The sequence below is a fragment of the Lycorma delicatula genome, chromosome 1 (assembly GCF_047948215.1).
Source record: "Lycorma delicatula isolate Av1 chromosome 1, ASM4794821v1, whole genome shotgun sequence".
NCBI lineage: Eukaryota > Metazoa > Arthropoda > Insecta > Hemiptera > Fulgoridae > Lycorma > Lycorma delicatula.
Genome location: NC_134455.1, coordinates 96,018,424 through 96,044,672, shown reverse-complemented (window position 1 = coordinate 96,044,672; position 26,249 = coordinate 96,018,424). Strand labels below are relative to the sequence as shown.

Sequence of the window (26,249 nt, the reverse complement as noted above, 5' to 3'; positions counted from 1 at the left end):
TATTTATCAATAAAATGTTTCACGCTAAGATTTACTTTACAAATTTAAAAAAAATAATAAGTTTAAAAAGACTTTTTAAAATTTTTCTTTTTTATTTGTTATTAATGTTTGTTTTGTGGATTATACGGTGCTGAAATTAATGGTATGTAATTTATGACAGAGCTTGAAATTTCATATTTGACTTTAAGTTTGCTTGCAACTGTTTATTGTGTACTATTTATTTTGGGGGTTCCTTAAGGACCTTCTTATCACGTACTTTTGTCATGAAACTTACTTATGGCTCTGCAGGAGAGCCGATTGTAATTATAATTATAATTGTATTTGAACAAAAAAAAAAAATTATATCCTCAGAGAAGTAAAGCAATTTAATTTTTCATTTCTTCGTACAAGCCTGGAAAGTAATCTGTTTTGATTTATAACTATGCAATAAGGATTTATTAAGCTGAATATGTGTGACAAGAACATATTACTGACAAAACTATGGAATCATTTATTATTTCTTTACAAGTGGATAGTGAAATTGACAGTGATTACGATGAATTTGATGACAATAACCGCGGAAATTCTAATTTTTGCGAAATAGATGCCGGTCATTAAAATAGTTTTATTTTATTTTGTGAGTAATTATTTATCTTTATATTGGCCTGGCTGTATTTGAAACATATGAGCACATAGCAAACAATGTATCTATATTGTTTCTTGATATGGTTCTAAGAAAGGTGACTCATTTCCTGAGTTTGTTTGTAGGGCTTATCCGTGTTTAGTTTTACAATAAATAAAATCACAATTTATTTGAACTAGGTATAAGTATATATATATATATATATATATATATATATGTCTGTTCTATATATAAAGAACAAACAATTATAATGTTAGTTAATTTATCATTTAGCGTTTTTCTGCTGAAAATAATTGTTGAGAATAGGCCTACACTTCTATAATATTTAAAAATATACCAAAATATTTCTTTTTATGTAAAAACAGTAGAATTATAAAATATTTAAAACTAATCCATAATACAAGCCAGTAATATAAAAAAATAAGTTTTATTTACATGAAAGGATTTTACTTTTGAACGTGAAACTAAAACTGAAAAACTGGACTGAATATTTTCAGTTTTTATAACAGGCGTATCGGAGCTTCAAAATTCATTGCAGCACCTATATATATATAGATAGATAGTTATAAATATATGTGATTATATGATAGTTATATCCAAAGACGGATGGAATATATCCTTAAAATAAACTTAATTCAGTTAATCTTTGTGCTAATCTCCTTTATCTAACAAGTGATAAAATATGGAAAATAAAATATCCTACTTGTTTCGCTACCCGTTTTTTTAATAGAAAACATGGAACAAACAAAAAATGTTTACTTTTATTTTATTTTAATCTATGAAATATATAAAATAAAAGTTTAAGGAGGGCTGATTATTCTTATAATGGTTTCTTATCCGAACAATAGCTTTTATATTAATTATCACTAAATAATAACAAAATCCTAAATAATAAAGTTTACAAACAATTTACTACAAACTTTATTTGTAACAATTTTTTAATGTTTGCATCTATGACTTTATTTCAATTATTTAAACGTTCAGCGTACTTTGCTTTTTCTTTGCTAATTTAAAAATTTATTATCAAGCAACAAAAATAATAAATCAAGCTACATACTGATGTTATAATTAAGTAATAAATAATAATAATAATAATAATGTTTTTAATTTAATTATAATTATGATAAACAAATATTAATTTTTCTCAGACAAAATACCGCAATTCCACCCGAAATAAGTTATATTTTTATAAATTACTACCCATGTAATCTCAAGTCGCTTAAACTTCCCTTGAAATCAACAGAAGACGCTCTACCCTTGAAGACAAACAAAATCAGTTTAATATATTCTTTACACTGGCAGACATACATAATTATTATTAAAATGGACATAAAAAGTTGAAGACAATGAAAACCACAAGGCTTATTTGTTTTGCAACTAATGAAATCTTATCGATTGAGTTTCTGTAACTTATTAGAGCAAAGCTTGTATGTGATAACACTTAAATTGTAATCTGTTGCATGAATTAAACCCATATTAGAACTGAATAGAAGAAATATTAGATTTAAAAAATTAAAAATTGATAAAAAGAATCTAGAGATGCTATCAGATCGGAAAAATCTACTTTTATCACAAAATAAAAGAATCAGAGCAGATCTATATCATTCATAAGCCATATCAAAGATATAAAAATTAACTTTCTAGGAAATTTGGAATATTATTGCAGTATTCAGCAGATCAAACCGTCACATAATTTCTTGTGATTGATACTAATATATTTCTACTGAAAATATTTTATAAATATCGACAAATTAAAAAACCACAGTATTAGAAAGTTTTTTCACTGTAAACTAAATATTTTGAGTCGAATAATTTTTTTCCCCATCTATATATGCGCTAATAAATACTGTAGTTTTTTTCTTTAAATTCTCAAGTAAGAATTTATTATTCTCCACTTATTTAGTTTAAGCGTCTCAAGAATTTAAACTTTTAACACTTACTTCGGATTAGAATGCTTTGTCCTACATTGCCTTATATCATTTACACCAAGTGATAGCTTCATGGATTAAATTAAACGTACATATCCTAAAACAATTATATAATAAATAATCTCAACAATACGGCAGTCAATAAAATACGATTTTTTAAACGATAAATCTATATCTAAATAGAGTGGAAAAAAATAAATATGAAAGATTGAATCATTTTCGTGGATCACGCATCTTGACAATTTCATCACTTTCATAACTGTTTATTTATCAGACCACTTCTTTGAAAAAGTAAAAATAATAGTAATAACAAAAATAATAATTTTAAAACCCTTTCAGTTGATATCACTCTTAAAACTTGATTAATCTTTCAACCTGCAATAAGACCTGATTTTTTACTCATAAATAGTATTTTCAACTCTTGTGTGGGTGGGTGTAGGCCTATGTAGAAGGTTTTGCGACTCAAAAATCTCCAAACTACTCAATCAATTTCATTGAACTTCAGATATTTTTTCTGTATTAGTTTATCTAAAGTTGAGCATATGAAAATTTTATGGAGATTGGTTGAGCCGTCCTTTAGTTACGCTTAATTTAAGGACAAAAAAATTTGGCCGGGGCAAGTTAGAAGCATGTTTCGTTAGAATGCTGCAAGTTGGAACGTTGACTTTTTCTATCTGCGAAATCTATTGTTAGCAATATTAAACCAAATTAAGTAATATTCGAATATTAAAACCAAATTAGATTAACGAAAAGTTGGTCTTCTTGCGATTTATTTAAAGGTTTTCTTCATTTTATGTTATTTACTTGGTGGTGGCCTTAAAATTGAATGAGAAATAAAAAAATAAAAGTTTCATTATTACCCTTGATGACTACGTGTTGTTTTCGCAAGCGTATATGTATATAATTTCAGTAATGTATATAAAATTTAAAATAATTTACTGTTTACATATTTCCCTACGGAATATAGTAAATGTGTTACAACTGAAAAAATTAGTAATTATTTTACACTGTTTTTCCAAAACTTATAGTAACTTTCTATAAAAATAATGATGATCATTGGACAAACAGTCTTCGTGGTTTCAGGTGGTTTTAGTGCCGCTTGGAAGAAATAAGCCGGTTGGCTTGTTAATTCGTTAACATACTCGACATAAGGAAGTAAAAATAAATCGTTTCATTGCTCAAATTCTCTCCTGAACCTGACGTAGTATGTTTGATGATCTTAAGAATGGCTGTCACTTTCATAAGTGATTAATATACCATATCAGTTTGCCTATATCCATTCGGTTATGGCATCTAAGACATACAGTTTATAACTTTTTTTTATTCTATAGATTTTTCTAATTTAGAATTTATTTCAAAATAATTTTGTAGCACTTTGTGCTGATTCTTTTTCAAGTTTTGTTTTTAATTTAATTAAACTCCAAAGCAAATAGAAAAATCTGAAGCATCATTAACGTATATTGACACTGCAAATTTCAATAATTTGGCTACTTATTTCATGAATACACAATTCAAATTACAATAAATCGCAGAAATCAACAAAACAATACACGGTAAAATTATTCTAGAAACCAATAAACACAATTATTACTGATACATTACAATAAAACAATGACGTACAATTAACGATAACATTCAAACATTCAACCTCAGTCACTGATGAATTATTGAATAAATATGAGTATTAATTGTGATATTGTAATCAACACTGTACAAACTTAAAGAAACAATTTTATATGTTGACCAGTTGTAGTTAATGAATTTAAAAGAAATTAAATTATATTTTAAAATCAAATATTATATACTGTTTTTAAAATAATATAAACACGAAGAAAAAAGAAATTAAATTTTAAAAATTAAATATTATGTATTTACTGTTTTGAAAACAACATAAACACGAAGAACACCTAACCTACAACGTTAGACCAGATCGGTAAATAAAATAATTATTTTACATGAATCTTTTTTTTTAATCTTTTATTTTCAATAAATGATACGCACTTTTTAATTTTTATTTATTAGTAAAAATAATAAAGTTATTTGTACTTCAGAAGGCAATAAAACGATAAGCATTCTAACCCAAAAGTGTCACAAAATTTGGGGTGTTTAATGGAAAAAAATATTTAAACTAAAATGAAGGTAAATAAGAATAAGAATTTCAAAAGCTGTAGGCAAATTTTTAAAAAAAGTTTCAAGCATTTCTCTGCAAGACTGACTTTTCGTTTCCGACTCCCTAACTATTCTGCACTCAAAAACGCATTAATTTTAGAGTACAACGCAGTATATACTTCGATTAACTAGTAAAACCTACTCACAAGCATCGAGTTCCAACTCACTCACCACTGACTCATTGCAGAAGCGCGTATGAAAAATAAACGCTGACAACATAACCACAAATTGAAGTTATGTTATCTGTTATTGAATTTAAATTGAGCGTAACTCAAGAACGAGTCAACCAATCTTCATAAAATTTTCACATGCGCAACGTCAGATACACTACTACAGAATATATAAATTTCAATGTAATTGATTTTGTAGTTTTTGATATTTTGGAGCTAAAAAATTTTATACATGAATGGAATCTTCCATACACCTCGAAACGTAAAGCAGATTCATTTTTACCCCTCAAAAAAAGTAATATAGCGTAAATTTCTTCAAAAGGTCGGTAAAAAATATTTCTTCACATAGACCACTAAATTTAAATAACGTTATTAATGTTATTTCTGGTTTTGTTGACTGCATAATAAATATACTTTTGTCACAAAAGAATGAATGTAATCCATATTAAAATTCTATATAAAATGTAAACTAAAATTAAAAATTATGTCTATATTGTTTTATTTTCCAACAATGTTCTAATTTAGAACAACGATAATCTAATATTTAACTGCGTATTGTTTAGTAAAAAAATAAATTTGTTACAAAAATGTATAATGTACTAATAGTCGCTAGATTTTAAACTTGAAAAATAGCACATTAATTAAGGTCATTCTTTGTAATATGATTAGAGAATTCAGAGTAAACTCCTAGACTAAAAAATTCTATCCTAAAGTTGGTGAAAATAATTTAAAAAATTGTTTTAGATTTTTGACAGCCTACTTGGTGTATCGTCTGAATAAAATTTTGTTCTAGGGAGTTAGTACAGTTAATACTCCTACGATGCTATTGAGCAGACGTTCATTTTACTTTTTTATCAAACCCAGTTTAAATATAAAATAATCAGAATTGTTTAAAATAGTGCCCATCATTTGTTTAAAAAAACGGTATTTCTTTAAAAACTCACTTGTTTTAAATGTAGAAATTATAAATAATTTCAATTTAAAGAATTCTTTTAAAAATCATAATATTTTTAATGCGTTTGATTAAGTAAAATTCTTAGAATTAAAATGTATATATGATTTTTCATGCGATCAAACACCAAGACCCTGATTCTTAAAATATAAAAATCTGTAAACTGGTAATATTAATAATTTTATATTCACTAAATATTACAAAAAAATTAAAAGTAGCTATCATTATGAATCGATTTATTATAAAAAAAAGAAATGAAATTGTATAAAATGTCATACTACCAATATATAGATCAAATCTGATCTGATGTTACAGCAACAGCGAACAGGTTTTATTTTATTTTTCTATAAAAAGAAATGCCAAGCATCGGCAGAAGTATTTGAAATTTGTATTTATTTCTTTACTCCTTCATTGGTACATAATAGAATAAATCCACCAATATAAATACGCATATACTCGAACATATACAATCATAATAATATAATCCTATATCTTACTTATAACCAACTATCTAGAATTAGTGTCTTGTATAAATCAGTAAAAAGAGGTTTGTATTCAATAACATATGTTGATTATGAGATAAAATGTTTTTAAATTCTTCCGCAGTTCTGCACAAGGAGGCCGACTTTTCGTTGTTTTAATCTGTTTCCTATTAAAAAGTATCAATGCATTCTAATCTAACATTTACAAAAAAAAACCTTTCATTCATAAAAAAGAGTTACACGATAAAACGTGCTAAAATAAGAAATAAAAAATAAAATTGGCTGACTATGTAGCGTCTCAGTATTTCGTGCAGAGGTCCCGGGTTCGAATCCTCTTCAGGCATTATTTCATATGCTATAAATTTCCACCAGGCTAATGATCATATCTGTTAATGCCTGCTCTTTCACAACAAACAAAAAAAAGAAAAAAAAAAAAAATTAAAAATTTCAGTACTCATCACTCATACTGTATAAGCGCGTATGAAAAATACACCATTACACAGTTAACACAACCTCTATTTTTTCGACTTTTTATAAAATATAAAGAAAATAAGAAAATAAACGTTCAATAAAAAAAGATGCAGCGCCAAGAATACAAGGAATTTCCAAGCGATCACACATCCAAGCACTAACCGCGTTTGTTGCGTCTTTTAAATTCGGTGATCAGATAAAAATCGGTGTTTTCAACACGATAACGCAGTTGATAATTATTCGACGAGATCTCTTCTTATAGCTGACTTTAAAGCTAAAAATAATTAAAAAGAATATTAACTAAATTATCAAAAATTAACTGTTATAAAAATATTGTTATTTATTATTAGATGCGTATCTGGGATAAAAATAAATTCAAATTCATTCGTTGTTTATCTGGTATAATAAATTACTATAAAAAGCTTAAGCTGAAATTAAGTATATCCTCAAAGAATATTTTTCAGAGTAACTTTTCGGCAGAATTTTTTTGGGTCTTTAGGATTAGGTCCTCGTCAAAGTTATTGAATTATAATAGATTTTTATTTTAATCTATTAAAAATTTAAAAAAAAGACTAAACTTTATTTTACGTAATAGATAATACAAATTATAACAAGTAAATAGAAATTAATTCAAGTATTATATGAACTAATTTTTTATTAAATAATTATAACTTTTAATTAAATAATTACATTATATTATACAAATATAGTTAACTGTTTAGTAAATTCATATACTTATAATGAGTATACAATTTTGTGTTATCTGTTGACGTTACACAATGGAAAAAACCGATTTGCATGTCAATCGTGATACCATATTAAATACATCGGTTCTTATCAGATCAACAGATCACCGAAATTAAGCAATATTGGGCGCGGTTAGTACTTGGATAGTGACCCCTCACGAATACCGCGTGCTTTTGGCTTTTTTTTCTTTTACTAAAACTCTGTATGTATATTATTTTTTATAGTTATGTTACGAAAAGATTTTTCTTAAATATAACAGTTTTTTGACACCATTAATATATTTACCAGTTAAATAGCCAATTTAAAAAAAAATAGTTTTTTTTATTACTGTAGTTCTGACGAAACAAATTTACCATTGCCCGTAAAATAGTCTCACCAAAGGAAATCAAATAGTTTACTCTTTAATATATCAGTGTATTTAAAAATAAGCTCTTATACTTCTAAACATTAAATAAGTACCTAATACATTATATGAAGTAAATAGCTCCAGAATAATTCCACAAGTTTATAACGAAATTTAATGTCATAATACAAAATTTTAAATGAGAAAAAATGTTTTCATCACACTCACTTTATAAATAAATATAAAAAATTACTGTTGGATTAAATAAATAGATAAATAAATGACCAACACCTCTTGGAGAGTCACATAAAAGTAGTAGCCGTCCCCGGCATAACTTAACTTCATCGGTCAGACGTGAACTGTTTTATTCAAAGTGGTAGGCATGAAGTCAAAAATTGTAGTACGATTGCTATAATGATTAATGATTAATTTTTTTTAGTTTGTCAAAGTATAGATTGCAAAGCTAAATTTAAAATAAATTCATATCATGCTACCACTCATTCCGTAATGATCGCATAACGTTGAACAACCGCTTCTCTACCGGTCACCGAAGTAAAGCGACGTTTAATTTAATAGTTACCTTTTTATATTTAATTATACTGTAAATGTAATTAACATAATTCCTTAATTTATACGGTTTTATATCATATGAATATTAAATTTTGATAAGATCTTGCAAAATTTTTATGGATTTATTTATTCTAAAAAAGATACTATGTAACTATCTAAAGTTCCAAAGTTAAGGAAAACAGAAAACTAATACTGAGTTAATTAAGAAAGGACTGCAAAAATGCACTGTAATCATATGTAGTTTCCAATAACGTGTACTTATTTTTAGATAAATTGAATTATTAAAGAAGGAGAAAACAACTCGATTTCTATGGCCAGATTTTATTGGAACTGATAAATTAATTTCATCCATACTAGGATAACAAGACATGGTTACCCTTAATCTGTTTGCTTGGAATTCACCGCTTCTTATCCGATCACGGAATTTAACCGATATTGGAATACGTGGGTGACTGGATGGTAACACCGCGTGCCATTGGCGATTTTTAAAATTAATTTTTTATTTATTAATTACTTACTACTTTTGATTTTTTTCACCAAATCTATATATTAAGAAAATATATTTTCCTTAATTAATAATTTTGTGCCAAATTATAATAGTTATCTACCCAATTTTACTCGTATTCAAAATGAAATCTAAACACTCCAGACTGAATCCGTAAGCGTTTTAAAAAATATTAAAACATTATGTTAATGTTTCGTCAGTGTTTTTAAAATTGATTGAATTTGCCTATTCAAAGTCAAAAATATTTGAATTGAAGGATCCCAGATTTTTGCACATACATTTTTCGCTACTTCATGCTGATACGCTTACAAAACGGCAACTGAAAATATTCTGTCTTCTAAACGATGACATTGACAGCAAAGTCACCTTTCGATAAAAATTAACAAGATTTTTTTTTTTAAAGATATTTTATTTCACAATCTTTCCGAGAATTTATTGTTCATGTTACTGATGTGTTTATTATTTTTCATTTCTCCTTGAGAAAAACAACAGTAATAATAATAGCCTTTATTGAGAAAATATTTACAAACAACTTAAAATTTTGACAAAAGAAAATAGTCTTTGGTCTATGACGGTCAGAAGGATTATGAGCTAAAAAAAAAAACTCCTTGAGAATATGTATTTCTTAATTTTAAAGATTTATAAAAAAAAACTTAGGTTGCACCTAATCTTTATTTTTTTTATTTTTATTTCATCATTTTTATTTTGAAATAAGAAAACCATCCAATTTTTGATTGGTAAATTCTTTAACAAAAACAGAATATCATATTCCGGAATATTGTCAAAATATTTTTTTTTTTTCCTTTATCTATATCTTGAAAGTTTAAAAACAATTTTTTTTCAAAAAAAATACTTTAACGTTAGAAAAAATATTGAAATATTTTCATGGCAAAAATGAAAAAGATTAGAACATACTACATTTAATTTAAAAAAGCATGTCAAACAACAACACCGCGGTATTTCAAAGCGGTCACATCCAAATACTAACCGCGTCCTATGATGCTTAACTTTAGTAATCAGATGATAACGGCGGAATCAACATGATATTGTCGTTGGCGAGACTGTCACCTTTAAAAATGCCTTAGTAAAATAGGATGCAATGTTAAATAATTATACTCATTATTCTAATACAACTGGGTAGGCGTAGATTTTTAAAATCCTATAAGTTGAATAAATTTTCAAAAATTTTTATATAACAATACAAATAACCTCACTTTTGATGAATACAACGTAAAATAATAACACAATTGTTATAAATTCAGTTTTATCAAAGTAAAGGTTTATGCAAGTGATAAATATCAAGCACATCACGTGACCATAATCAATTTTTGAATTAATGTAGAATAAATTCTATATTGTTATACTTAACAATGACTACAATAAATTGTGTATTTATTTTGATTATGATGTTAAATGTTTTAAGTCAGACAGAAAAGGCGACAAAAAGATTTTGAAAAATTAAAGTTTTAATTAATGGAAAAATCTGACATAAAAGAAATGAATAACGATTATATCTTATGATGAGTGTAAACCGACAATGAATTCATTACGTGAAATTTTTGTATCATGGAGGTACCTCTTTCCAGACAATATTTCTAAGTACGATCCATCCCTTTATTAAGCTAAGAATTACGAACCGGCAGTGATCTATGAAATAATGTTTAGAATAATGGAAAAATACCAAGATACTTGAAAATTACCAGTTTTTTTAATAAAAAATGAATTCTGTTAACTAGATTGCTTTATTTTCATGTATAATCTAGGCCTAATAATTTCTATTCATATTTGCGATAGAAAAAGCTAATTTAAATTTAATACCTAAACAATAACATATTTGTTAAAGCATGAATCATCATAACAGCTCATAAAATAATAAAGAATGATAATTATTTTCTTTTTAAATTAATTGGAGCAGGAAGTAAAATTCAATAAAATAAAGGAACTTTCATTATTACTATAATAGCTATATATTCTGGATACATAGGTGAAACATAGGTAGATACATGTAGTAGTGTATTCTGGATGCGCTTGAAAATGACAAAATAAAAATAAATAAAATATAAAAAGTAAATAAAAATAAATTTATTACTTTATTCCTTCTTCGAGTACTAAAACCCTATTTTTTCATAATATTAAAGTTTTCTTATTGATGATTTAATGGATAGGTTGCTGAAAACAACAATCAAGATTAGTAATAGATTACTGTAAACAAATCTCCTTCGTAATAAAACAAACAAAACCTGTTTTCTTCTTTTTTTTATAAAACTTGGAAAAATATCATTAAAATCAAATTGCTGAATTACCAAAATGTATAAATATGAAAATTCAAAAGATTTAGAATACTTCTAAGCAAAATGTTCATTTCGATTAATATTAACAAATAATAAAAAATTTTCGTTAAATTAAACAAAGTTTTATAAATTATAAATATCAGGTGGCCAGGACTACCTCAGTATTTTTGATTTATGCGAAGCTTTCTATAACTCCTAAAATTGCGAGAATTTAAATGTAAATAACGCTTGTTAATATAATAATTTGAAATATAAAAATAAATTTAAAATATCTATTTAAAATATTAGTATTGTCTTTCAGCTTTTATTAACTTCTGGTATATTTTCAATAAAATAGACGCAAAACGTTCTAAATAAGATAGAACCGTCATACCAGAAATCGTTGTAGACAGGTCAGTGAAAGAGTCTCTAATACTATAAAACAAAAAATATCTTTAAGTTAGTATTATAAACTACGTAAAATCTACTCAAATGTAATTCTATAAGTAGAATAAATAGGAATAATCATATAAATAAATAAATATTTATGTAAATAAGTAGGTATTTCTTCAGTCGAATTTGTAAATAAAAGAATAATAAAATAGTTTGAAAGAAAATATTCAATATTATGCAAAACAACAGAATCATTTCGAAGAACAGATCAAATTTACAGATATACAAAAACAATTTGAAAATTTTAAGCGTAGAACATAAAACTGAATATGCTACAAACACGGTTCATCTATATGACTTTACAATCATCTAATTTGCATAACAATATATTAAACGAATAAACAAAATGTATTATTCGACTACGTATTAAAGAATAATCACATCCACTTTAAAACGGATGTTATTAAAACAGTATTATCGGTAACTCCATTGAAAAAGACAGCTGCTGCGTTATTGACTTTGAAACGTTCTTCAGGCTGAACAATTTACGCTAAATTTTAAATTGATAATTAAACTGCAAAATTTTTCGGAAGACATTTTTAAAATAAAAAAAAAATTTAAGAAAAATATACGGACCCAATTAACAGGACGGAATTTATGAACTAAAAAGTGAAACAGAAATTTACAAAAATACAGAAAAAATAAAAAACACCATCCGGGGAAAAGATTACAATTTTAAGAGCATTTACACAGAATGAGCGAACACAAAGTAACAAAACAAATATTTAACTTTTATATCAGTAGAACTATTAAAACAAACTGGTTTAAAGGAATAGAAAACGATCTTGAAACTTAATAATAGCCAAAGAAACCAGTTTAAATAGAACCTGTTTAAATGACTAAAAAAATATGAGTTTCCAGAATAGAAGGACAAGAGGAGTAAAAGACGGAAATGGAGCGAGAAAGAAAAACAATAACACAGTGAAAAAATAGTGGTAAAACAAAATAAGTTCCAAACTATTATGTAAACGTGATCCTTATTGGTCCGGGAGAACAAAAAATAAACGAAAAAAAAGAGTATCGAAAGGTAACAGACACTATATTATTCATCACGTGAACAGACACGACAGGTATGGTATGAAGCAACACTACTTGCAAAAATATTTTACAAATGATCTTAAAATAGCGTTACAAATGATCTTTTCACTAATTAAAACTGAAATAGAAAAACACGTGCTCGTTAAACTCATTAAATAAGTAATATATTAAATGCAATTTCTTAAAAAAGTGTAATTATTTAAATTCAGTTGGCTTATTGCTGATAATACTTCTACTAGTGAAGTAAATAAATAAATAATAAACCTTAATTCAATAAATAAAGTATAATGTAAATAGTGAGTTCTAAAAAAAATTATATTTTATAAAATTTTTCACTATTTGTTAACAGCGTTGAATTTAAATACTTCATAAATGTTTAGAAAAATACAAAATTCTAATTTTTAACAATTATTTTGTTATTATTGCTTCTATTTATTAATTGTATCGTTGCATTAGATAGGCGCTATGTCTTATATCCCAATACGCTATTGTTAACATCAAATTTTCCCTTCAATGACAATCTAAATTACTATGTAGAGATGACAAGCAAACCATAGGCTAATAGCAATGCCACTGATATTAAAACTACTATTAGAATAAACTACTATTAAAACATTACGGACAGTAAATACATTAGATTTACGGACAGTAAATATTTACTGTTTTATATATATAATTCCAGAATGGCAATATTTATAAAAGATAATTATTTTTTAGAACAAATCTTCTGAAAGCTATTCAACTAAATATATTTCGTGTCACATTATGTAGAAACGGAATAGTTTTTTAAAAGAAAATGATAAAATTTCCTGTCGTATTACTTAATCAAAAATAAACATAATTAAATCCCTGAGTTGGCCGCTTCCTTTTTCTCGGATTTTCTGTCATCTCTCAACACAGCTGATCCCTTATGATGCATATATGCCTAGAATAAATAATTAAATGTAAGTAAACATAATCTTGATTTGGTTTAGCAAAAATAAACACGATTTTTATATGTCGACTTAGATTTTTTCTGGGTTACGGAAAAGTGATATTAATCGATTTATAAACATTTAATAATTTATTAAATACAATTTTTTTTAGTTATTATTATTAAATAGTTTGAATTTACACCTATGCATTTATTAAAAATTACCTCTAATTTTTTTATATATAATTTTAAAAAACAGGTTACCAAATTGCAATTTAATTTCCTCGAGCGCTTTTGGATATTTTGCCATCTTCAAGGGGAATATAGTTATGATTAAAATTATAAAACTATCATAATTGAATTATACATAACAATTGATCGTCATTTTATTATTCGTCAAAAGTTAAAGTTCAAGTTTAATTCCATTGTTACAATTGAGAAACTATTACAATACGGACATAGTCACTTAGACTTAAACTTTAACTTTTGATGAATATTAAAATGACGATCCATTGTTTTTTATATAGATAATTCAATTATAGAAGTTTTATCATTTTAATAATAATTATATTCCTCTTGAAAATGGCAGAATAGTCGAAAGGACTCCAGGAAATTAAACTGGAATTTTGTAAGCCTTTTTTTTTAAATTGTACATAATAGTTATTATACCAAACGGTACCATGTTTGAAAAACGAAATTTATTTTTTTCTACTGAAATCTATTTAATTTAATTTTATAAATTAATCTTTATTTACTTAAAATAATTTTTATTTAGTTTTGTTCTACTTTCTGATGTAACTTTAATTAAGCATTTAGATAAAATTTTAACTATTATCTACGGATAAAAGTATATTTTCCATTTTATTTTTTGTGTTTTACTGTGTGAATAATATAATAAATTTATGTTAATTATGGGAAAGTGCTGATAAGACTTATGTTTTAGCGGGACCCAATATTGTACAATCTATGAAAATTCATTTATAATAGTAATGAGTTATATATTATTTGATACATAACCTTTCTTTCTTTCTAATCTTACTTTATATTTTTATATTACGTAAAAACATAAATTTTTATATTTATTTTTATTATTATTATTACTTATAAAAAATAAAATAAAAAAGACAATTGTAAAATGTCAGAGTTCTATGGCTTACGAATGTGTTTATAAAAATTTTACATTGTTAATTATTTTTTTATTTGCCTCACAATTTGTTTATTTAACATCGGTTCCGAGTAAGGAACCACAAGTAAGTCGTATTATAAAAAGCAAATGGTAAGGCGTTTCCAACGAACACCCTTAATAAAACGTACACACACACACACATATATATATATATATATCTATATATATATTATAATAAGGTTCGTATATATTCGCACTGATTATGTTTAAGAGTAAATTCAAATGATTATAACCGTTGTCTATAATTTGAACCGAACCGTTTGCCCTCTTCGCGATCGTACAGAAGTACTAGGAAATCGTGAATTTCTTCGTCCGCGTGAACCACATTACCTTTGCAATGGTTCTCGCCAATTTATTCTGGAAAGTTATATAATCTCCATGTTATTTTTGAAAAATCGGTTTTTAGAATCACTTGTATATTTAATAATGAAAAAGATTTGTTTTAAAAACAAAATAAAAATTACTGTACAACATTTTTTTTAGGAAATCAATTTTAAGATTCGCGTAAGACTATATTAGACATGTTAAATATATTTTTCTATTGTATACATGCTAAAATACATCCAATATATACAATATATAAATATTCCACATAAAATATATCCATGCTAAATTTCAAACTTCTGTATTTATGGAAAGTAGCAATTTGGAAAGAGAGTAGAGGAAGTTGTAGTGGTTTTATATATAATTTAGAGCAATAGTATTAAACCATAGAAAAATATTAAGGAATTTAATACTGAAAACAATTTTATTTTTAAAAAATAATAGAATTTTATTGAACAAAAAATATTTCTTTTTGGAAAAACATTAAAAATTCATCTATTGATGTAAAACCAAATTGTGACATGTAGATTTCGTTTTGAGCATAATTTTTCGTTATAGTAATAAAAAAACGAAGGGATGTGACTATTGTAAACAAAATTTTTACTGAATTATTCTAAAAATTACTAACTGCCCCTTGAATTATGAGAAACTGTCCACAATCTCCCTTGTTAATTTTACAGAAAATCTTGTTTGCTTTTTATATAATCTTATAAAATACATTAACACGTGATACTAACACGATTGTCAAAATACTTTGGTTAGTAGTCTGAGTTTTTTTCAAACTTTATCCTCATTTTAATAACTGTTGTTTTTAATTTATTAAACGATTTCTTTATTAAATTAATAAAAATGAACATATTGGCTTAAAAGATAAAAACATTTCTTAACTGATAACCGTTAGATAAGCAAAAATCATTTGTCTGACAACGTACAAAATAGGCGAGAGCAATGAAAAGAAATTGTAAATAAGCAGTTAATAAGATATATATGTAAAATGTGTTTTAATTTATATTTCATACTAATATAAATTAGATAATAAAATTGCGTACTTTTTTGTTTATTTTTTTTTTTTTAGAAGAAAAGTTACTACATTATTTAATACATTAATTTTACGTAAAAAAATTTAAAAAAAATTAATTCAACATAGTTTACAATCATTAGTTTTTTTATTTTAAATTGATACATTTTTAGAATGAATATTAAATGAACATTAAAAGACTTAAATATAGTTAACAATTATTTAAATCTCCAAATAATTCCTTTAAAAAACTTTTGCCCAAAATTTTACATTTTTAGTTGATATCATTAAGTTTCAGAATTGATTTTAAAATTATACGGATCTTTAATTTAAATAAAATAGAAAATTAAAACATTACTTTTATAGAAAACTAAGAAAAAATAAACATTGTTGGTTATAGTTGCAATCTTCCCTTTTAGTTATCATTTCTTTCTACCATTCTTAGGCGTTGATTAAGTTGTAGGAAGGAATTTATTAATAATTCAACATTTGAAACCCTTATTATTTTTGTGTAATTTTTTATCTACATTCTTTATTGTTTTGTTCAAAATTTTATTAAACGTTTTCATAATTTGCAGCAGTGCGACCCTTTTTTCTGCTTTTTAGACGATAATAATTTGTCTGGTGTTCGTTTAACATTAAAAAAAAAAATTTAATCTGTATTTTTGAAAAGCTTTCTGGCAACTAATCTGTTTTTTTTTTTTTTTGTTTGCCATCCTAGTAATATAAAACATAAGGAATCTTGCTAACTTGACAAAAAAAAAAATTTCTATTAATTATGGTAAGTTTGTTCCAACTACACTGAATGAAGGGCTTTATAAATAATTCAGACTTTTCAAAATAATAAATAGTAAAATTATTAGTATTATTACGAAGAAAAATTAAATTCGAATTTATAAAATAAAAAGAATTTAACTTTCAATAAATAATACTTTAATAGTATATACTACTACGTTTTGCAACATCACCGAGAGATTTCATTTTAAAATACTTAGGTTAATTTTGATTTTCCAAACAATTTCTATTAATTATCTACAGTTACATTACCATTATTTATTAATATTGTACTTTTCTCAAAATCATCCCTTCTATAATTATAGAACAATCCACGTGATAATAAAATAAACATATTTTATATAAATAACATTTACGGGAGTCTTATTCGCTTGAAATTCTCTTTTCAAGACCTTTTACATTCGATTCCTATTACTTGAGTTATAAATAATTAAGTTATCCCGATTTGGAAAGAATAACCGATACTGTTTGTATTTATTTCTTTCATTTGTTTTATTTTTTTATTTTTTATTTTTTTGAATCGTGATTGACATTTAAGCAATTGGGATAAATGATTTTATATACCTGCTTCATGAAAAGCCTTTCATGAAACCTTAATAAATCTAGGAATGTCCAATTAAATTCTAAGACTTACTAATTCGTACAGTTCTTTTTAAACTATCGGAAAGAACCACAAAATAAAAATACTTTAAATTGTCTTGTTTAAAATAAAAATGAATTTTTAATTTAATAAAATTGTTATGTTTCTTCAAGTTTAGAAATAAAACTAGAAGAAATTTTTGTCCGTGCAGGTAAATTTGTTTGCATTTATAACTTTCTAAGCATTTATGATCTTAATAAGAGTAGTAGTAGTAATAATAATAATAATAATAATAATAATAATAATAATAATAATAATAAAAGTTTTTTTTGCTCAATAAAGTGAATTTTTATATTAATCAAATAGAGAGTTAGAATATTTCTATTATTTTAAAAACAATTGTATTCATTATTTTTCTTTTTTTATATTAATCGGTAAGGTTTTAGTAATTAAATTAATCAAAGCAATTTTTTTTTACTTTATGTATTATCGTCTAAACCTACATTTGTAATAGAATCTAAAATTGAAATAACTATCATAGAATTTTCTATAAATCATTTAAAATAATATTAATCGAATTTTGCCAAAACTTAGAAGTTAAAATAATTTACAATTTTAAGTTAAGTAAAATTAATTTTATAACTTTTTTCGCGAGATTATAATAATAATATGTAATGTATTTCATTCTGCTCATCAATTTATGTAATATAAAACATGAAAGTATTTTGATTTAATTTTTTAAATCCTAAATAAAGTATATATTCATTTAATATACAAGTATTCCATAAAATTTTGGTTTTTCTTTAATCGTATTGAAATATAAAACACACTTAAATACCGGTAAATAAACGAAAAACTTAATGAAAATAAATTAGTTATTTGGTTATTAAAATATAATTTTTAATTTATATTCCTAAAAAAATTATAACAATAATAAACAAAGAATTTTGGCACAAATACTTAAGTATAAAATTAAAAAAGAAAAGAGTTCAATATCATTTGAAAGTTTATGATTATTTGACTTTCAACACATTCAATAACCGTTAATATTTTAATAATATTTCAAAATAAATTCGTAGGCCAAACACGAACTTCCTCCTATAGATAATAATTATTTTTCGATTTGTTATTACGCAAGGCAGTTTTTAACTTATCAATTAAAATTAACTTTTAGTAATTATAATAAAACGTTTTTAATTTATTATAATCTATTTTTGAAATATAAATATAAATATTGTATCGACTCATTAACCAAAGAAAATTTATTATTTTGTGTAATACTCGTTTTACATTTTTAATACTGAATGTACTATAACTTAAATATTAAACGATAAAAGTAAAATCACATATTCAAAATTTCTTATTCAACAATGCAAATCAAAAATTGCTTAATGGTTGCTAAAATTAATCATGAATAAAGGACGTACTGTAACTGATGTTGTATTGGGTAAACCAGACAATTTTATTAAATGATATCTCTTTTGTGACAGTTATATTTTTGATTAAAGAAAATTCATTAAAATGTTTATATAACGCTTCGAATAATAATAATAATAAGAGTAATAATAATAATTTAAAGTATGAAAAATATGATAATTTTCGTTTAACTCAATCTAACTTATTTCTAATAATTACATTACAACCATGGAATATAACTTATGTTATATTCCATGGTTTTCTTTTTTAACTAAACTTTAAATCTATTATTTATGTGTAATATATACAAGCATACTTCATGGAAAATAAAAATAAACATTTTTTCAAATATCTTCTTAAGAAAAAACATTATTTTCACTGTTAAACCCAAAAAGTTTTTATTAAAAATTAAATAATATATAATAAAGATTTATTGTTCATTGTCATAATTGTAAACATGCAAATATTGAGAACAAAGATTTTAGCCACGTTTTATAAAAGGCTGAAAAATATAAATATTATTTATTTTGCTCAAGAAGCCTTTCTAATAATGATTTATAAAAAATGTATTATAAAATAAAATAACTTCCTAAAAGTATTGTTTCATAATTAAGATCCATTGAACAAGCATAAGTAGAGATCGGTAAGTGACTCCAGATCTAAGAAACTATATAAAGGGCATAATAACAAAAATGTTAGAAAGGAAGTAAATATATGTAACGTGTAAATAGTTCTTTTAATATAAGATTCGCGTTTAATAATATTAAATAAAATCACTGTTTTATTAAATAATATTTAAGATGTAATACCACATAAAACACACCAGTTTTAATAAATTGAGAAAAGGATTGTTAATTTTTTATTACATAGTACATCTAGTTTTTAATTTTTTAGGGATGTTACCGGAGTTAGTAATCAAGATATTAACAGTCCGTTCGGCAATAAATGATTTATATCTGCATTTTTTTACTGCACCAAATCAGGAGAAAACTTTCAATAAATCATTAAAAACAATTGCATAATTAAGTAAAAGTGACCAGGAACAAATAATTACAGACATTTTAAATAAAATGACAATTTAATGTATATATTTAACAAATAATAAATGTACTTATTCACTGCTATAAATGCGGGTAAGAAATTCAAAAACTATTTAAAAAATTATTTTCAAATAATTTTATTCTACAACAATGCATTTATGAAAAATAGTGAGTATTATTTCGTAGAACTGTCATTGATGGTGAAAATGTATGTATTTATACTTATATAATTAAAAAAAACTATTTTAATCATTTTTATTATAAATTATTTTAATTATTTATTTTTATTATAAATTCAAAATATTAATAATTTAAATTAAATTAGGAAAATATAAAATAAATAGCAAAAAATATTAGAAGTGAAAAATAATTTGAAATTTTTAATTTTATAAATTTTATTTTGCTTTTATTTTATTTTGTTAAACGTAAAAAGTTAAAGTAATTATATAAAAAAATACATACATTATGATTTTTAAAAATACGTAACCTGTTTAATTAATTTTTTTCTATTTATCCAATTATTAATAATTATGTAACTGATAATAAAAATAATTTTCTTTAAATAACCTTACACTTTTCCGAGTGTCATTATAACCTTAAATTTAAAAATATGTATTTCTTTAATTGGGACTTAAATTGTTTATAAATATTGATATTAATTATATTTTTATATATGTTATAGTTTCCATTTTAAAAAATGGAATGTAAATTTTTTTACCTATAGCTCTATTTAGTCTAATAAAACTATTATAATATAGGCCAAAAAAAAATAGTTATCAATTTTTAGAAAATAAATTTTTTATTACGCAAAACATTGACACTACTTCTTTTTCTACGGAAGTCTTATTTACGATTCCTTTTCTTTCGTACATTTTAAATCTGTAAATTCTGATTATTTAGTTTAACATAAGGAAAACCTTTGAAAAAATTATTTTTTATTTTTACTTGCATTAAAAGTTATAAATTTATAATTATTTTTTGTATAAAATATCACAAATTATTATTCTTCCCTTCACATTTAATAACCTTAAAATTCAGTTGACAGAGTTAAGAAAACAGATGAAATGTATACACGCCTGTAGTAAATTAATAAATAAATTATAAATTAGTTTTATTTATATCTAAAACATGGAAAATGTGAGGAATATTTAAATAGTACACAGCCATTATAAATCGAATTTCATTTATTTAAATATAGAATAATTTGAGTTACCCCGAAAATGATAAGAAATAATTACTATTTTAAAATCACTCATGCAAAACTTTAAGTAATGACTTTAAAATTATGATGTAAAACTTACAACAATGGGTAATCTAAAAAAAAATTTGCGTGTGATCGTGAGCGCGGTAATATTTGAGATAGATTAACCCTTTTTTAATTAACGTTGGAAATATTGAAAATTCCTTTAAAAAACTATTTCATTAGATTTCTTAGTTCAAATCGAAGAATTAATTAAAGAAATATAATTTTAACAAAACATAGTGTATTGTAACTAATATTTTTAGAACTAATAGTGCATAAACGACAACAATTATTTCCAGAAGTTGCATGGAATCATGGGATTTTAAAATGTACTAGAATGTACTTAATTTATTTTTTTCGGAACGATCAATAATACATTTTTTCTAAAATAATGTTTTAATTGTATACTTAAACAAAGTTCTCAGTAGTTTTCGTAACAGAATCAACAGCAGAAGTCTTGCTTCTGTAAGCTTTCAGCACCGTGAATAATTTTTAAAGTTACATAAATTCGAGTAAATTTATACTTTTTATTATATAAATAGTCTTATAAGCTTAATTATACAATTATACATCAACAGGCTTTGAAAGGTTCTTTATTGGTCTCTATAAATTACGGTCAGCCTGTAACAGTATGTGAAAAGAGGTAACGAAAGTAAAACAGTCCCTCAAAAAGTTGTAATTAAAATATTGGAAGGTATTAAAAAAAGACTTTAATTTTTTCGTTTGTGTAACGGAAATTCCCCTAGAATAAACAGGTGAGATGTTATACAGAAAATATTTCTGTAGGTCAAAAAGAGAGGGAAAGGTTGCGTTTATGAATGACTTTGTTGACATTGTTGCTAGGGCAGGTTCACCCCATGGGAAACAACTTTTGCATGGAGGGAAAAAATCTGTCATGCGCAAAAACTTTGACTCGAAGTTTGTCGAGTGGAGCGCGTCACTTTCTAAAGAAGTGGGAAAGTTTTCTGAGTCTTAGCAATACTTGACGTCCGACAAATATCGTGACACGCGCCCCCTTAGGTCGCGACGCGCTATTAGTAAAACGTTGTTTTCAGAATTTACCGCTTTTCCTTTTCGTTTTCATTCTCATTAAACAGTGGAATGTTTGTTGTTTTTTGGTTTTTTTTTAATTAAGGTTTATGTTATGATAATAAAGTATTGATCATAAACGTAATAAATGAAAAAGGTAGAAGTAAAACAATCCGTAGTTTCAGTGCAAAATTTTAAGAAAAGCAGCCTTTCAGTTTTAAGATATATTTTGGTTTTAGATATTGTAAGTGAAATTCTTATAAAATCTTAATAATCAATTATAGATAGAAAGCATATTTCTATTAATTATGAAAAATTTAAACGTTCGTTTTCTGATACTACTATAAAATAATACACAAGTAATTATTTCTATTTTAGCAATAAAAGATAGTCTGAAATTAAGTACAATACTAAAAAACAATTTTAATGTTACTTTAATAATAAATCATCTATTTACATATTTTTAATTTATAAACATATTTTTATAAAAAAAAAGATTAAATTAAAAAATAATTTTTTTTAACATTATCTCACCTCTTCCACTTCTTCCGACGAACCTTAGATCGTTAAACTTAGCGACTTGATTCTTCATGACGGCCGTGCAGTTCCGAAGTTCAGCGCAATAATTTTCATCATTACCAGCTCTAACAGTTACAACTGTCCCATCCATAACGTCCCCAAGAGCCACCACTTTAAAAGCGACGGGTAATGTTTTATTTGATCTCCAATGAGGAGGTAAAACGGTGCAAACAAAATGCGGACTACCGGTGCGCACTAATTCACCGGGATGTTCCGACAAAAAGTCACCTAGTGTTCTTTCAGCTAATATATCGGAGGTCATCTTTGAATATGTATCATTAAGAAGGGAACCTGTGCCACCTTCGGGGGGCGAGCCCCCTGCGGACGCGTTCCCCGTCAGATGCATCGTTTTAGTATCATCACTTAAACACTCCTAAACGACCCGCACGGTAAATCGATTGTCATATTCACATGTTCCCACTTTTATTCAAACCACCACTTCACTTATGTTTAAATTTATTTGTAGTTACATAAAAAAGAATACGATGCGTTTTTGTCATATTTATTTAGTATTAAATTGTTTAAATTACTAATCTAATTTTATAAAACGAAATGAATTTTTTTTTTTTTGTTTAACTTGAAGGAGCTATTCGATAAAAAAATTTGTTTTTATTTGCGATTAAATGTTGATGCTTTAATCCTTCAATGTGTTAAGTGAAAATTGTGCGAAAGGTACGATTACACCGACGATGATGTTGTCACGTGTAGCCGACACTTGTCGAGTGAGCGAGCGGCAAGATGGCGGTGGGTGGTTTAAAGGAAAGAGGCTTGCGTGCTGCGTGCTCCTTGGACGACTTGTGGCCGCTTTGGTACAAAGGAACAGACCACGCGGTGGCAATCGCGGCCCGTTTACAGTTTACAGTTTTCAAGCGAATGAGGGCTCAGTGGGGTGGGGGTGAGGAAGACGCGGGGGTTGGAGGCGGGGTGCCGTACGACGCAAACTCTAAACGTGGACACACACATGCTCGCTCCCCTCTCGTGGCCCGGCCCGCGTTAACTTTTTTAAACCGAACTGCAGCCGAATTGAACCGAACTCCTTATCATAAACTGACCCCTTGGTCTCTGTGCTTCCCTTTGTTTCCGACCCTTTGACAATGACTTTTTTTAAATATCCCCCTCCAACCGGAGAAAGTTGTACATTTCGCTCGAGTGAACCGTGAATCATAAAGTGCTCTTTCTAGTCCGTCTCGTTAAATTATTGCGGATATCGTGCCTATGATAAACGGTACATACAGCTTCGCTAGATGATCACTATAAAGGCTTTATATTCGTTCAATAACTATAACAATATACCGTAACCGTAACGTAGTTCATGATGTACGTAAATATTTATTACATGTATCCCGGCGAATGTTTACCTATATCTATGCTCGAATGTATCAGTACACATGTTTGTTTATGTTATGTTGTTAACCAAGGAATTTTTAGCCATTTTCTCTAAAATAACGAAAAATTATTATACTTATCACGGATATTAAAATATTTATTTTTACTTAAATAATTATTAAAAGTAATTTAAGAAATAATAATAAATAGATAATAATAATTAAGAAATAATTAGATTCAATTAAACAAAAATATTTATATTAATCATTAAAGAAAAAAAATTCAAAATTCTTTTAAATTTAATAGAACGCCTTTAAAACCAGCAATTTACATTTTTTTATATTACAAAACATTTAAAGAATTAAAGATCGTATTAAAAACATAAATAATTTTTAAACATGTGAAAAAATATTTTTTTAAATTTTTAGGTCTCTGAAAATGATATTTTTAATAAAATTAAAACTAGTGTATTTGCGAATAATTTTAAATATCAGTAATTTATCAAATAGTAACATAAATTTAACCTTCATTCTGTTCTGATTTTTTAAAAATTACATATTTCCCAGAAAATTTATTTTTCTTTATTATAGTTAATAAAGGTTTGTGTAGAAAAAACCAATAAAAAAGGAGATATGAAATTTGTGTAATATTAAATCACGGACGGTTTTTATTGTTCTTAACACATCATTTCCTTGAAGAATTTTAAATTTAATATTATTAAATTTATTTCTCAATAATATTGTAATGCGAGTATAACGATTGTAATATTAAGACATTAATGAGTAGATATTATTCGTTAATAGTCAAAGTAATATACTCCATTTATAAAAGTTATATAAAATTATAAAACTACATAAATTAATTAAATAAAATTAATGTTAAATAAACTGTAATCTTTACTAAATTTGTAAAAATTATATCTGTTTATTCGTTTTAATTTTCTTTGTTCAACCCAGTTATATTTAAATTAAAGTATATTTGACTATTAAAAATTTAGAAGACCGTCTGTAGATTTTACAGTTTATTTAAGTGTGTATTTGAATATGTTAATTAATAATATCGGAAGATTTGAACACAAGAATACAAATCAGCCATCCGAAGATCAAATAACATTTCTCAAAAGTAATTGTAAGATTTTAATATTATTATACCATTTTAATTAAATTATCTTAAGCTATCGAAAATGTTATTCAAAATTTTATAAAATGGAAAAGAATAAATAAATATATTAACAAAATTATTTTATTGAGATAACGTAAGAAGGTATTTTCTTTCAGTAGATATATTTATTTTTATTGTGTTTTTATTCTAATTATCGAAATAAGATTTTGTGTTTGAATATAAATATATGTACACGTGTTTAAATCAATAATTAATATTTTATTTGTATTTTTAATTATTCATATAATTGTGTTTTTCACGGGAAATAAAAAGAAAAATTAATTTTAGTATTTTGAAATATTTTTGAGGTGAATATTAAACTGTGAGCGGAATATTCTTAAAGGCTAAGTTGACATTTTTACAAGAATCTTTCATTTTTAATATTATTTTATAGGTATCATATATATTTTTTTTGTTTTTGTTTTAATCGTTCGATTGTCTGATTCAACGATTTCAAATAGTAAGAAAATAGGTAATATTTTCTAAAACGATACAGATTTTATTCATTTACAGAAATACGTCAAAAACAGAAATCTATCAAAATAAATTTAAAACAATTAATTTCGATTAGGTTGTATTACACGGCAACATAGAAATAAATTTAAAGAACTTTTCTTATTGTATTTTATGAAAATATAATGGGCAGTTCCTTTATCTTTATTGAAATTTACATTAGTTATATGAGAAAATTTTCAGTTTAATTTGCCGATCTTTGTTGCGAAGTGGTAACGTCTCGCCCTTTCATCGGGGAGTTCACGGGTTTGAGTCCCGGTCAAGAAGTAAATTTTTCGTAAGCTACAAAATTCCATTTTCATTGTCCTACGTACAAGCTTCAAAGCGCTTCTGTGTTGAATCAAATCAACTAAAAAAAAAAAAAAAAAAAAGAAATTAAATCTACCCAAAACAAAAAACGTGTTTA

At 25.2% G+C, this 26,249-nt stretch overlaps 1 protein-coding gene across 1 annotated transcript in view; it reads right to left on the bottom strand.

The window, feature by feature from the left end:
• The window catches only part of LOC142317574 (uncharacterized), a 195,618-nt gene extending 172,429 nt beyond the window's left edge, over positions 1-23,189 (bottom strand). The window contains exon 1 of the mRNA XM_075354132.1: positions 22,799-23,189. Within this exon, the coding sequence (XP_075210247.1) occupies positions 22,799-23,189 (391 nt within the window). The remainder of the gene's footprint in view (positions 1-22,798) is intronic.
• Positions 23,190-26,249: the final 3,060 nt, after the last annotated feature.